Raw genomic sequence first — 15,344 nt, 5'->3', positions numbered from 1 at the left:
TCGATGATGATGATCCCATTGCGATACAAAATTAGCATTATGCACCGAGTTATGTTTTTGATGGGATCCATGATTCGTTTCCAAGCATCATTATTTTTTGGATTGTGAGGTGACATATGTTTGACTAATCCAAGTCTACATGATGTACGTGAGAAAAGGGAGTAGCTAAAGATATGTAGAGGGATACTTGTCATTTCGAATCCTTCTTCTTTAGATAAAGATGGATCGTCCCATCCGAGCCAATCAATCATACTTGCATTAGCGATGCTCCAACCTAGTGACAAGCATAATGTCAAATCCTCTCGAGAATTCTTGCTGTCGAATTATCTTTCATGAGGAAAATGTCAATGTTGACTTTCGCTTCCTCTTGAATCCAACGTTGCTTTCTCATTCATTTTCATGTTTTCTTCATCATTCGATTTCATGAAAGATGATGGTGTATTATGGCTTAAGCATTTGATCGTGTAGTCATTTCATTATTATTCTCTTTCTTTTTCAACAAGGACATGAACCCTAATATAAACTTGCACGACTCAATTTGACATTTTGTTTATGTATAGTGCATGAGATTTATTTTCATACAAGTCGAATTTACGACACGATGAATTTGTATCCATCAAAGATAATAATAGATTTATGGAGCGATAAGTTCTTCTTGGCTAGCATTAGACTTGGAACAATCTAAATCCAGTTATATATTTGCTTGGACGTATGGAACATTTCAAAGGACTAAATTGTGCTCATGTGGGGAACAAATAATACGAAGATGCTTTGATGGTGACAAGGACGCGATGACATGCAAAGAACATGGTATTCGACTATCATCGTCATGTCGTAGTCATACTGTCGTCATGTCAAGTTTATGCCAATTGTCAGGAATAGTTTATTGATTGTCAATACCAATAATTCGGTAGGATGTCCGATCAATTTTGGTACAGTCATTTGACCCTTTTTTTGAATAATAATTTAAAAAAAATCTCTCTTTTTCTACTTTCCTCGAAAAATATTTTCAGAAAGAAACAAAAATTAATAATAGTAGGATTATAAATAATAAAATAATATTTTATTATTTTTAAGAGATTATCAATAATAGAAAGGGACAGAGAATATTAATTTTTTTTCAAAATTCTCAGAATAAAATTTTTTATCTAATACTTAAAATAGTCTAACTTGACACCCCAATCGTCTCTCGATTTTTCTTTCTTTTCCTATAGAGCGATCTACAAAATGAATTGATCCCGTTATAATGTTTTTACACTATATCGTAGTATTTTTAATGATATTGGAAAAACACTATAACGTACTAAAAAACATTAGAATACGATGTTTTTATACAAACCTTCTAAAAACATGTGTTCGTCGAATTTTACACAACGTCAAGGAAATGACTGTAACGTAGTTAAAAAATAATATTTTTATGTCTATGATTATTTTCTTACTTATGATAAGTATCGAAAACTATCATTTCAAGATATAAGTATGACAATTATTGAGGATCAATCAAGACTTATTACACAAATTCTTTATACGTGTCATATCAAAATAATATCTAAAAATTTATTTTTATTAATATATTTAATATTTTTCAATCGATAATCATTACGAAATGAATACTATAGAGAAAGACTTCTCTAACTACATTCTTATTTTGTATTCTTAGAACTCATGAACTCTAATGTTGATCTAAGTAGTCTTATAATCGAGTTAAGGAAAACATTCAAATAGAGATTGGATAATGAAACTCTTTTCAAATATAAGATAATTTTACCAACATACAAGTTATATCATAGGCTTGGCCAAATCTTCTTATACCTCCAAATCTCACTTTGCTCCAAATCCAATATATCCCTAATTTTGATTATGATAGTATTTAAAGATAATAATATAATATTAACTTATAACCAAAATTGACACTTAACAACAATATCATATTTTAACAACCAATGGATGCTGTAATTTAGCAAAACAAAGCTCATTAATCTACTTTCCTTTTCCTCCTTTCTCTGCTCTCTTACTCCCCCCACACATCTATGGATGGAAACTTCCTCCTACCTATCCTATTCTTTCCCATCAATATTGTTTCTGTCAACCCGTGACCAAATGGATAAGATGGAATTCTCTCTCTCTCTGTCTCTCTCACATCACTACGTTGAGGTTCTGTATTCCTAGGTTTAGGTTTCCTCACTCAAAGTGGATTGAGATGTTGGGATGACGATGGATGAGACATATACTGATTTCACTTGAGCATGAATAGTTATGTTAGAACATAGGATGAATTTGCACCTCGATAAATAAGTAGTCACTCTATTCTTCTCTCTCTTTTCAAGCATATTAGATAAAGTGAAGAGGAGCTCAAGAACTTATATCTATAAAACTTTAGGAATCAATCTTGGAAAGATATGCCTAATTGCTTGTTGGTTGCTTGCAAACTCATGCAAGCATGCATTGGTTTAGTAGATCTTAATTTGTCAATCTAAAAGTTATCTAAGATAATTTGCTCGTCGTAATGCATAAAAAGAAATCGAGATCGAAAATATTAGATTTGTCGTGTTTGACTTCCTAACTAAAATAGAGAAATTAAGTCCTTTATTATTGATTTTTATATTTCTTTTCGTCGAGGTTTTTGGATAGAAGTAGACATTAAATTTTGATTAGTGCACTCATTAAATTTAGGAAATTACCAATGTTTGCAATATAGTCTCACTTTGATTAAATTATTCTCTCTCTCTCTCTCTCTCTCTCTCTCTCTCTCTCTCTCTCTCTCTCTCTCTCTCATTAGAATTACTTTTATCTCACCACTAACCCAAAATACATGTCCATATAATTACATGATTTTCTTCCTATATTTGGATTTTTTTCATATATACACAATCCATGTATATGATAAACTCAAATTAAACGCCCTAAAAGAATTTTGAGAGATTTGAAGAAGCACTATCTTTTTGAAAGGTTCAATACATTTATCATTAGCCAACGTTGCGTTTCTTTAGAGAACATATAGTGTGAATCAAATTCGCATTTGAATCGAAATTGAGATACCGATGAAAATTCTTTCCTTCTAATCAGATAAGAACTCTGAAAGAAATGACACTACTAAACTGTTTCAAAGATAAGAAGGAAAACAATGTCAGCAAAATAAGGGGATGACAATGTTAGATGTCCCACTCTGATATGGCCTCATGACACAGAAAACTGCGAGCGATGGCAGACTAGCCCGTATGTTGAGTTATCCAAACTGACCCTTGGGTCCTTGACAAGGTAGAGAGAGAGAGAGAGAGAGAGAGAGAGAGAGAGAGAGAGAGAGAGAGAGAGAGAGAGAGAGAGAGAGATGATATGTACAAACACTACATATACCCTAACATAAAGTGCTAAAATGCTACATGATTTGATGGTCGTGATGGTCCAATATTGGCCGAAAAATAAGCTCGAGGTGGCTCCTTTTCAACAAAGCCACAGTTGACTAAAGCATGAAAATATATGAGGAGGAGAGGCAGCTGATGAGCTGCAACCAGTCAACCGGCATCAGTATTCTCGCAAAAGGAAAACAGAAGCGTACAGAGCGAAAGAAAGCCATGAAGAGCTGCTGCATTCTAACTTTTTAAGGTTACATGATGGAATGGAACATGCATCACTGTAGGTGATCGGTAGCATCGACACACACTCAACAGATTCTCACTGTGACCCTCCATTAGTGAACATGTATCTTGACAGTGCCACTGCACTTTCCACGGCCAAGACTTCCCCCGGCCATCGTCAAGTCCATGCCTGAAATGATCATTTACTTCCATCAATTCATTAGATAGGAGATGAAACACAAAGTTGACTTGTGTGTGTGTGTGTGTATGAAGAGCTTTTGTTTCTTCTTTTGTAACCCTAGAAAGTGAGTCTGAGAAGATGTCCTCAGCTCATGCCTGCTTTTGTTGGATCCAAATATATATCACGGTCTCCTTTTGCTAGTGCACAAGGGCCGTCGGCCACTACACGATTCGACTCTCCTTTTGAGCCATCATCAAGCCTCCTGGACGTACTGTGTAGCGACAAGGAAAGAACACTGTGTCCTTTTGCTAGTAGTGGATGAAGAGAGGGAGGCCAATTGACCTCCGTGGAAGAGCATGGTGGCTTCACTCCCCATGCAATACATCCCCTCTTGGTGGGCAACGACGACCGACGTGCTTCATCAAAAAAGAAGCCACAGCGGCGGTGTCGAGGAAGACGAAGGAACGTGTCAAAGAATGGTCTCACACTGCCCCCACTCATCGGTGCGGTGGGCAACAAATACTATAAGCTGCTCAAAGAGCTCTCCAAATGACTTCATCAGATTGGACCCGAGGAACCTCAATTGTCATTGAGTTGAGTTGGAACCAACTCACTCATCATCATCATCGATCCCCACTAGCTTACTCATTCTGTCATGCCTCGTGACGATGAGGAGGATTAGTCACATCTCACCCAACACCTTCCTTGTTCTCCACATGCCTTTTGAGAATGCCATACATATATATACATCTTGCCATCGTTTGATCAGGTAGGAGTGGTTGTGACAAAGAACAACACACTTGTCATCCAAGTCCACCGACATGTTTGCTTGGGCAGTACAAAGTAAACTAGCTAGTGGAGTTGCAGCGTATTGGTTGAAGTCACTTGAGCATGGAAGTAGGGCTTAGCATGTCTCGACACCTTTCCCATGTTTGTGTTGCTGTTCATATTAAATTCCCTACGACCAAAGGAGAGAAAGCGACTTCAATCTGATCTTGACAAACTCATGTGTTGCATTAGGGTTTTTGGATCTTCTCAACCTACCATGGCCACAAGAGAGTGCTTCAAGTCACGTAGCTGCACTGTGTATAAGAAAAGGAAATGCTAGGTCGGCTAAGCTTCTTACACATGCAATGAATGTTGTGTGAACTCTAATTCGCCATATGGAAATGGTGATTGTTGCTTATCAACATGAAGACTAGCGTGATAAGGTCATTTTATTTTTATATTGGTTGGAGAGTTGGAAAGTTAATGTCTAATAAAGAGCCAAAAGTAGTTGTCTTTTGGATCTATCGTGAAAGGACAAAATCGAAAGTCCACAATTTTTAGATCTATCATGAAAGGATGAAATCGTATCTCATATCGTGTAGATACCTAAAAGAAATAATTTCTTATGGCTCGAAGAGCTTACGCTAGAATGACTAGTATGGATGCAGTGAAAAATTTCTCATGATAATGTGACTCAAAGAGCTCGCACCAATAATATGGATCTATTTAAAGCGAATAATTTCTCACGATAAATAAGAAAGAGCTTATTAGCTTATCATAGTCTTATTATCTTATGAAAATTTATTTTGTGAAATGAAATATATTTGACATTTCTCTACATTTGAGTAGTTTGAACATATCGAAAAATTCATCTTTAACATGTTATTCATAGAAAAGATATCATCATAAATTTTGTTCATCATCTCAAATTCTGAAGTGATCTATCTCTTTATAAGTTTCTCTTAGTTCTAAGATGCATTTGTAGCCAGCCCTATACCAACTTAAGCTCTTCTCGGAACAACATATATATACTCTTTGTTGTGCATACATTTCCAGGTGTTAAATCAAATTTAAAGTTTAATTTAATATTCCGACAAAGAGAACAAAGTCTTTTCTTTTCTAAAGCAAAGAAAAAAAAAGAAAGATAAAAGACACAGTTACACAGAAGACATCACTCAAATATAAGACCACAAAGACCAGCCAATGTAGGGGAGCAGACACCGCTCCATTGTCATGCACTTCACCTGTTCCCTGACATGATGGCTTCGACATTGCAGTGTGCACTAAAGCTTCAGCAAGCAGGCATGGCCTGCCTCACTGCCTTCCGGCCTTTTACTAGGCAAGATGGGAGCAGGCACCGTAAAGCTCTTTGCAGTCTGCCAATGGAGTTGCATCACTTTTGGCAGCAATGCTTATCTTCAAGCGATGGGCAGTAGAGGGGAGTGATGCACATAATTGGTCCTTCCTCCGCCACACAGCAAACAAGAGTTGGATTGAGGAAATTTAAGCTCTAGTTGGGCAGCCTGGTAGAGACTAGTAATTCTTGTGTGTGTTATAGGCTCCATATTTGTATTATCAGGTTAGATAAATCCCAGTTTATTTGTAAGTGTTAAATAGTTAAGTAATAATATTATATACAAAATATATGTCGTCAAAATGATAATATTGAGATGAATGTGTGTAGTTTCCAGAAAGGATAAGAAAAAAATATAGCCTTCATCAGAGATAAGATGAATGAAATGCATAAAAGACCACCTTATGAATTATAGTTACTATTAGATAAGAAAAGGTAAGAGGAAATGTAAGAAGACATCACTAGAAAAGAGAAGTAAGAATTTTAAGTACTTTTAATTTAACTAAGTATGTTCTGTGCATGAAGATTGAATGACACCTTGTATATTTTCACAAATCAATGATGATAGGCATCTCTAATATTACTTATAATACATTCACTCGTTCTCTTTCAACAAGTCTGGTTTATATTACAGAGCTTGTCAACCCTCAAGCAAGTACATGAGATGCAGATGGTCTGCTAACCATATCAATCAACTGGATCATCCATAACATTCAGCTTATAGGTTGCTAAGGCTGTCCACTCTATCAATTATATCCAAAACTTTGATCCGATCGATGTCAAAATCGATAACGGGGGCGACAGACTGTCGCCTCATCAAGGAGAACTCTTTTGAAATCTCGTTCCTAGGGCAGTGACTGCTGCTCTTGCTCAACCTGTCATCCTTTCTCAACCTCGCTCCGCCGATTTCGAATTCCTGGCTTTTGCTTCTCCCCAGGGTGCGTCTTCTGAAGTCGACATCTCGGAGCATTTTTTGCTCTTCTGGGGTGAGCTTGGAAGATGGAGAGGCAGATTTGTTCATGGGCGAAGACACAGGTGACCTCTTCTTTTTAGGTGATCGAATTGGCGACTTGTTGGGAGACCTAAGAGCTGTGTTCCCAGGTCTGCTGTGGGTGATCAGGTGATGGAGCCACAGGACCAAATCGAGTATGTATGCATCTGTCTTGTCCTTATCTGCATGATGAAGCGTCTCTATCTTGATCAAGTCGGTATGCCCAGGAAGCCTCCGGTTCATTTCGATGCTGAAATTTAAAATATGCATATAATGTCAAATCGCTAACTCTTCGATGGGAAAGATGTCAATTCTTTCATAAAAGGAAGCAATGAAACAGTCACTGACCCTGTGTTTGCCCATTCCCCGACCCAACCAAAACCATGGTGTACTCTGATGACCATATTGCATTGACAAATAGGAAAAGAAAAAAGTGTCACTCGATAAATCGAAGGTTCCAAATAAGCAAACAGAGAGCTGGGACAGCGCATTCAAGTATATTGCTGTTAGAATTACCTGGTTGTGTTGTTTGCTATTGGCACAAGCCACTGCAAAGTTTTCTCCATTTCAGCTTTGATTTGAGGAACTGTTAGCTGCAAGTGATAAAAGAACAACAATAAAAAGACAGAAAGACAGAATAGTAGATGATGAAGATTTATTAAATGCTGGTTAGAAATCCTTTAGTAGCAAGGGAAAAAGCTATCAAGGAGAACATACCTCTTCCTTGACCTGAAAGGATTGTAACTTGGACCGCAGTGCAGATTTTATACCGGGTGGCAGTCCTTGGTACAATGCGTCCCTATTGTTTGGTGGCACAGAAATTGATCGTGAAACCTGATATACTCAGAGAACATAATAATCAGAATATGTTGTCGATATGCGCATCAAAGAGATAGAAGGCAATACAAAAATGTAAATGCAAAGACAGCAATAATGAGAACATAGTGTTGGTATGCCCACAAAAAAAGAATACAAGGCAGAGCTGTTTATATAAGTGACAAAAATGCAACTGGGGAAATGGAAGCCAAATCGAATTATATGAACAAAACATGCGAAGGAAGACACAAATGCAGAGCATACTCTGAATAATTTCAACATTTCAAATATGCATAACTTGATATATTTCATGAACAAGAAACAAAAAATGTCATATTACATTCCATATTGAACCAACCAAGAAAATTTAACCTCAAGGAACAATGTCAAAACAGAAAACACAAACAGGTGTTGACAATTATCATGCAGAATGGATATGAAAACAAAGAAAAGGATCTTACAAGAGTGTCAACTTGAATAATAATATTTGCATAATGCAGTGCAAGGCCAGTTGGCCCAAGTCTTTGCTGGCCGCTGATGGACCCTTCAACAGGTTTATCCCCATCTACGATTGAAAGAAGATATAATGAATCATTTTGATATGAGGCAAATAACAAATAAAAAATAATGATATGAAAAAGCAATTTCCAAAAAAATTGCATCCTCAAAGAGATATTTAGTGATTTCCTCTATTATGCTGGTGCAAAAAAAAAAAGCATCATGTGAAAATAGGAAAAATGTACCAGCACTTCCAAAGGCATGATGAATTTGCAGATGCAAGAAATGGACAATGTCCACAAGCTTCATCATAACCTGTAACAAAGGTTTGATTAGTTGGTTTTTCTCAGTAAAAAAATACACATCGTTATGATAGTCGATGTGGATATATTTGAAGAAGTACAGGTTCAATGATCATTAGTGTGCAGAAGTACAGATTCAATGATATCATAAGTACATAGTTGATTATGATAGCCGAACATATGAACTCCAAAAGGGTTTATCACACCATTGGATATATAATGCAGAATCATGGCTTGAAGGTGGTGATTCATGGACAATGATGATTAAATACTCCCAACAGTCACATGTAAATCAGTACCACCTGCTTACCTCTTCCAAATTCCGTGTCCAAAGTGATTTTTTCTTTAAGTTTTTAACATGCTTTTGTTGGCTCTTCAGCTCTTGTCGTAGTATTTGTAGATTGTCCCCTGGATGTAAAGAGAGGCATGTAAGGTCACAAATGAGTCGCAGAAACTACATGAGCAACATACATACTGACCCTACTGAGGTAAAGTAAATTAAGTCACAATTTTCACCATGAACAAAATGTTGATGATAACATGCTGTAGCAATCTCCACATCATTTTAAACATAAGCAGAAAAAAGTAGTTTGTAGACAAGCTGATTTTGACATAATAAAACCATGCACAATGATGAAGTGCCACAAAATTTGATGTACTAGAAAAATGTACCTCTTTGAGCTGCAACCAAATTCTTCTCCTCTTGGAGTTTCCGCCTGTAATCTTGCTCATATTTATCCAAGGCATGTAACTCGTGGTAAAGCTCCTACGAGGCAGAAAAATCAATAATTACGCAACAATAAGTTGGACTACAGTTAAAAACAGTACGTAGTGTTTAACAAGCAAGAAAAGATCCCTAAAACTGCCATACAGAAGATCTGGCACTGTTGTCAAAATAGCAAAGTTTCTTTTTCTCTTAAATAAACAACCATTAAAATATCCAGCTGACCTTTTGAAACAAGGGTATAGCACTTATTGATGGAGTGCTAACAGATATACTAGTATTACATGCACTTCCAGTGCAATTGATACTTAAAATCCACATTATGCTGAATAGTTATCATGGAAACATCAGCCATTTGGAAAAGAAAAAGAAGGAAACCAACAGATATTATATGCAACAAATTCCTTAAAAGATAATGGTTAACATAATAGGCACATGTCATCAAAATGTCATCAAGGGCACAGCAACAGTAGTTTAAAGATCATCTTAATCAAAAGTGAATTTTAAATGGTTGACCATACTCTTCGAGAGTATCATCATTTTTCGATAGCTCAAATTCAGATTGCACATTTAGTCATTAAAATTTCATAATTAGCAAAACTTTTAGCAACAATATAGTCACAGGCTCACAGCATTCATTAACTACCAAATATCCGAGCACTCACAGCTGTATAATGAACCAACGTCATCAAGTATTCCATTTCCTCTGATGCCGTTTCCTTTAGCTTCTGCTGAGGTGTAAGATCAGACTCCAACCTGGAATTGAAAAGAAAAGCAGAAATATGATTTTTTCAACACTAATAAAACAAAGTCAAGTAATGTACAAATGTGGACATGTTCAAGTTTTACTTGTCAAAGTAGCGTTCTAAGTTGTGCCATTGAGGATCTTTGCAGCGATTTCCAAATCGAATAATCTCCCCAGAAAATACTTTCAACTCTTCCCTGTTGAATGGACACAAGAAACACAAAGGTTTATTTTAAGATGCGTTGAAGACCTTATAACTAAAGTTATGATAATCGAGTAGCACCAATACTAAGATTCTTTTTCATGAAAAATACTTATGAAATTAACATAGCAACAGTTTTAAGTCTATCATTCACCTTTTGTCTGCAGCAGCTATTCTCAATAATTCAAGCATATCTTTAGAAACTAAGCATTGCACCCCTTCTGAAGGAAGCACCACTTCTTTCAAATGCTTTATATTTTTTCTCGACAGTGACTGCATGAGATTAGAACCTTTCACTATTGTGTTGGCAACCTCAAAAGCCAAAATAGAAATCTTGTTGCCTTTTGATATGACCCCTGAGACAAAGCCACTCCCAGAGTTCAAATTTGTCATGCTACTACCAACTATGTCCAACATATTCACTGCCTTCCCAAGTCCAACGGTACCAGCCCTGCCCAAGAGTGAGCTCACTTCTGAGACCTGGAACAAATCAAAAAGGAAAACATCAATGACCAATGCTTTGCAGGAGAATCTAAACCAGAGCACTTTAGAAAATGTTCATATGGGCCTTGCTTAAACGAAATTATTGAAGTAGTAGTCAAATCATGCCTGATTCTATTAGATTAATATTGAATAAGTCAAGCACATAAACATCTTAGCTACTTCAGTAAAATTATACACTAAAACAACCAACCATAGAAACCACATTAAAAATAAAGACAAAAAGGAAAAAAACACCACAAAATCTTTCCCTGACTCGGCTGTTTGAGGTCTGCATCTCAGATTATTCTGTCATGTGCATTTATATGAGCGACTACATATGCTACACATGTTCATATTCCATATATTACTTCAAAACAGTTGCAAATGCCAACTGCCTAACTGCCGAGTTCTAAATCTCACAGAAAAAATTGCAGAACTCTTAGACCACTAGAAGAAAATTAATTCCTTCCCCTTTTCAACAGTGTGTATATTATTTTTGTTCATAATATGACCCATCTCTGATTGATGTTCAAACAACTTTCACAAATTATACATAACAAGAACTTTCACAGATTGACCAACCTACAAATCAAAATTTTAGAATTAACATGGACTTCATACATAATTAAGAAGAGCAAGAAATGGGATTGCTTACTCCGGTATGATTTGAGCGCCAAAGATTTGTGTCACTGAATGTTAAATATCACCTTCCTACTTGTAAAGGCAACTTTGACCTTCCCCGCTGCTGGCGGGATATAATGCGAAATTTGAGTTCCAAATTTGTTTTCTTTTTACTTTGGAAAAGTATAGATAGTTCATCATTTCAGTCACAATAAGTATTTCGCTAGGTCAACAATCTATCTGTATAGTTACTATAATTAGCATGGTGAGTTGGGGATCGTATACGAACTAACAAAATGAATATTGTTACTAACTTGTTCTATAACTAAAAACAATTAAGATATTGTAGTAGACTGACAGAGGTTATCATATCCTTGTTGATACTTTATCTTTTTTTCTCACTAAATTTGTTTGAAAATAATCTCCTCCACAAAATTCTCCCAGCTAGTCACTTTCTCTCTGTGGCCATCATGCAACTATGTTCTCATCAGTATGAACTCTTCTAGTTTTTGTCTATGTGCTAACTGTGTAACTATGTTTGCATCAGGTATGAATCATACTGTTCTCCATTCTCATATTTTACCAAATTAATGTATGCCACTTGTTCTTGGAAAATCCTTGGCCTAAAAGATATATTCTAATGTTGGCTTCTAGCAAAATACTCACTCCTAAACTGTGCACATGAGACTGATCTAATATGCAAAAGGAAAGTAATATATGCAGGTCTGATATCCTAAACCAGAGGCTGGGTGCATCATCAAAGGCATGAAATGCTGGAAACAAAAGGAGAGAAGAATTTGTACAACCTTAACTTGATACTTATGAGTTTCTAAATATAAAGGGCATTGATCTTTTACTAGCCATGTTCCGGCAATAGGGACTAGCTTGGTGCACAACAGGTATTATTTCCTTTTGCTGATGATTCAGTGCCATGACTCTTTTGTTATTTAGCTTCTCTCCTAGGTGCTTTAGTTTCTCATTTGGCCATTACCATTGTAATCATGTATGACAATGGCCCACACAAAGAATACATATTACTTTCCGAAAATTCAAGTAAAGCATTATTAATGAGAAAAAAAATTCAAGCAGAAGAACCCCCTGAAATGAAATTGATCCATGAAACTATGAACTGATGAGAATTCCTTATTTCTCTCTGCTCAACGTTACAGGACCTGAACTTATGTTGTTTCATTAATTTCCTCTTAACAGTTTCATTTATAAGAAAAGAAAAAAAAAATCTGGTTGCATCTTGTGAAATGTCTCTGTATTGGTTAAGTAGACCAAAACAAATGTTATTATTACGCTAGAAGATCATCGAGAAGACGGTTTATACATATTCTATTATGTAAGAGCTTCTTCAATGGAAAGCAGGAACAAACTTGTCAAAACACAACCACTAGGAACATAGACTTTGGCAATGCCATAATCAGCATAAATGAAATAGCATGAGTTCTTCATGATTCTTAAGTTGATATTTGATAGCTTCCAAACATTCTTGCGTGCACACTAGTTATTAACATTAGGTGGATTTTGAGGCCATAATTAATCATTGTTTACAAACTTTTAGCAGCACCAGAATAAGAATGGGATTGGATTGCCCACTAAATAGACCATAAATAGCATCTACGGCAAATGCACACAAACACATGGGGCATTATGTTAATTCGATGCCAGTTAACATGATGTAACCTAACGTGCTAGCACGAACAAAAGAATTATCAAAAGAAAAGACCTTTTCTTTTCGGTTATAATGCAAGAAAATACTTGCCTTGGTTGTCCCAGATTTTCCAGAGGCTGTTGGCTTTTCCATAGTGGTTTTAGATTTCTGTGAAGAAGCCCTGGACAATTTCGGCTCCACAGCACCAGATTCAATGATCCCAAAGCCATCCATTGCTGCAAACGGGTAGGGATCTTCACTTAACTGTTTCTTAGGTTCTTCCTGTGGCAAGGTCTTGTAAATGCCCTGCCCCTTCCCATGAGTCTCATAAGGAAACGCATACTGGCCTCCAAATCCATTTTGTAAGGTGATCTCACTAGGCGATCTATCTACCACAGCCATCTTCGAGCAAAACACCCCCATGGTACCAACCTTTCTGTACTAACTCAATTCCGCCTCTTTCTTCTCATACAGCAAGACGTGAACTATAAATCAGCGGAATTAAATGGCGCATCACACCAAGAACCCCAAAATCTGATCCGATTTTGACCGCAGCAGGAGCCCCAATGCAACAAGAAACTCTGAAATCGAAAAGGAACCATCTTTACACCGAATTCACCAAACCAAGAGCAAAATACCAAGGAACAGAGGAATAAAACGCCAAAACAACACGAAACAAGGAAGAATCAGGTCACAACCGCGTCGGAAAACGATTAATCGATCGGAAAGACCAAAAAGCTCCAACCTTTGGACCACCAAACAGCAAGAACATACCCGTCAGGAGCGAGGATTGCGGCTTAAATTAGATCGACCGGTCGGCCAAGATGAGATCTTTCGACTGGCGACGGCGTCAGGAGAGGGCTTCAAAGGGATGCGAGGCGAGAGAGGGGAGAAGACCGATGAAGCGAGGACTAAAAGTTTGACGCGTTCCTAACTCTCCACACCACCAAAGCAAGGCCATTCAAAAGTCCACCCACCCACAGCTTTAAGCCCAACCCCACCCCATTGACTGTGGTGAAGCTGGTCAAACCCAACCCCTCCCTTCTCATTTCGTCGGTGCAGTATGAACAACAACAACTAAGCTTAGCTCATTGTTATCATCCATGTCAAAATTGAACATGATTTGGAATTTTAATTGACTGCCATATTGATATCCATACCAAACATTTTTAATCTGCATGATTCAAATTATTAGGAACATATACTTTCTTCTGCTCAATTGGTTTGATACAACTTTATTTTTGGGTACAAGAAGTCTATGAAGACTTTTTGAAGTGCTATCTGACCTTGCTAATTTGCATCCTTAAACAATTGAAGGTTTGGGTGTAAAGTATTGACCTATTATTGTCTTGTAATTGTTTTCAATCTATTTGTATCATAAAGGAACTATTTGAAACCTTATCCCATCAAGATGGAATTGGCTGTGTGCAGCATAACCATATGACTTCCTGCCATTGGTAATTGGAAAAGCTGTTCAACTGGTATGCCAATCAAAATATATAAGAAACAACACTTTTATTCCCTTTTTCTTTAGATTGCCAAAAGTCAAATACCAGAATGCTCAAATCCATGCCAACATCAAGCTAAATGCATTGACAAATCTACTGGATCAGCAGTTGCCAAGTATCTTGGACCTTGTAATATGCCTAAAAAACAATGCAGATTTGGATACTGTGCAACCATATTGATCATGAGCTTCTTCCAGCTGACCACAATGTCGTACCTTCATCCTCACATAAACAACTCAAGAACACACAGTCAAACAAAGTATGGCGACATCAGAGCTACATACACAGCACATGCAAGTAGAAAGACTCTGCAGGGTAATATGAGAAGATGCAAGCCTGGTTAGGGTTTTGGGAAGAAACTGCACGGAAGTTGCAACCTCACCATGTTTCATGAGACCACTGGGTTCAGACATGGACAAAACTGAAGTCAACCACACAAGGCTGTGGTTGTTGGGTAAACGTTGACTACCTGCGTCTATTCCATGGTCAAACTTTCCAAAACTTATCTTTGTGGATCTTTCAGGTGTAAATGTTTAGATTGGTTGGTGAACTTTGTCGGAATCAGTAAACATGATTTTGATCATCACAGCTTACCGTTCTATTGTGCTGTCATTCAATTTCCTAAGTAATATATAGTATTCGCTTTGTTAATTTGAGACAATGGATATATAAAGAATGATGTGTATAAATGGAGATGAGAATAGATAGATTTGAGAAAAACTGATGTAATTTGTAGTCATTAGAAAGGGCATATTGGTCAAGCAAGTTGACGGTCCAATAATGTCTAATGTTGGGCCGGGTTGGCCCATGTGGCTCGACCCTCGACCGGACAATATCCCTCTTCTGGCCGTGAGCCGACGGTCCAATAAATTGTGTTGGGCCTCTAACCAAACCGGTCGGCCCACGTAGAGCTGAAGGA

The 15,344-nt window shown here is 37.0% G+C and overlaps 1 protein-coding gene across 1 annotated transcript; it reads right to left on the bottom strand.

Moving 5' to 3' along the window:
- Window positions 1–6,398: 6,398 nt before the first annotated feature.
- LOC135622786 (protein PSK SIMULATOR 1-like) lies at window positions 6,399–13,882 on the bottom strand. The gene is made up of 13 exons (XM_065124965.1): window positions 13,692–13,882; window positions 13,029–13,498; window positions 10,311–10,636; window positions 10,059–10,151; window positions 9,875–9,965; window positions 9,158–9,251; window positions 8,796–8,893; window positions 8,429–8,498; window positions 8,147–8,250; window positions 7,587–7,703; window positions 7,386–7,462; window positions 7,218–7,262; window positions 6,399–7,119 (listed from the first exon to the last, which is right to left on the bottom strand). Exons 2-13 carry the CDS (start codon window positions 13,338–13,340, stop codon window positions 6,597–6,599), a joined length of 1,950 nt encoding a protein of 649 aa, XP_064981037.1. The 5' UTR covers window positions 13,341–13,498; window positions 13,692–13,882; the 3' UTR covers window positions 6,399–6,596.
- Window positions 13,883–15,344: the final 1,462 nt, after the last annotated feature.

This window comes from Musa acuminata, chromosome BXJ2-9, assembly GCF_036884655.1.
Source record: "Musa acuminata AAA Group cultivar baxijiao chromosome BXJ2-9, Cavendish_Baxijiao_AAA, whole genome shotgun sequence".
In the NCBI taxonomy this organism is placed as follows: Eukaryota; Viridiplantae; Streptophyta; class Magnoliopsida; order Zingiberales; family Musaceae; genus Musa; species Musa acuminata.
This window is presented reverse-complemented; position numbering and strand designations above follow the sequence as displayed.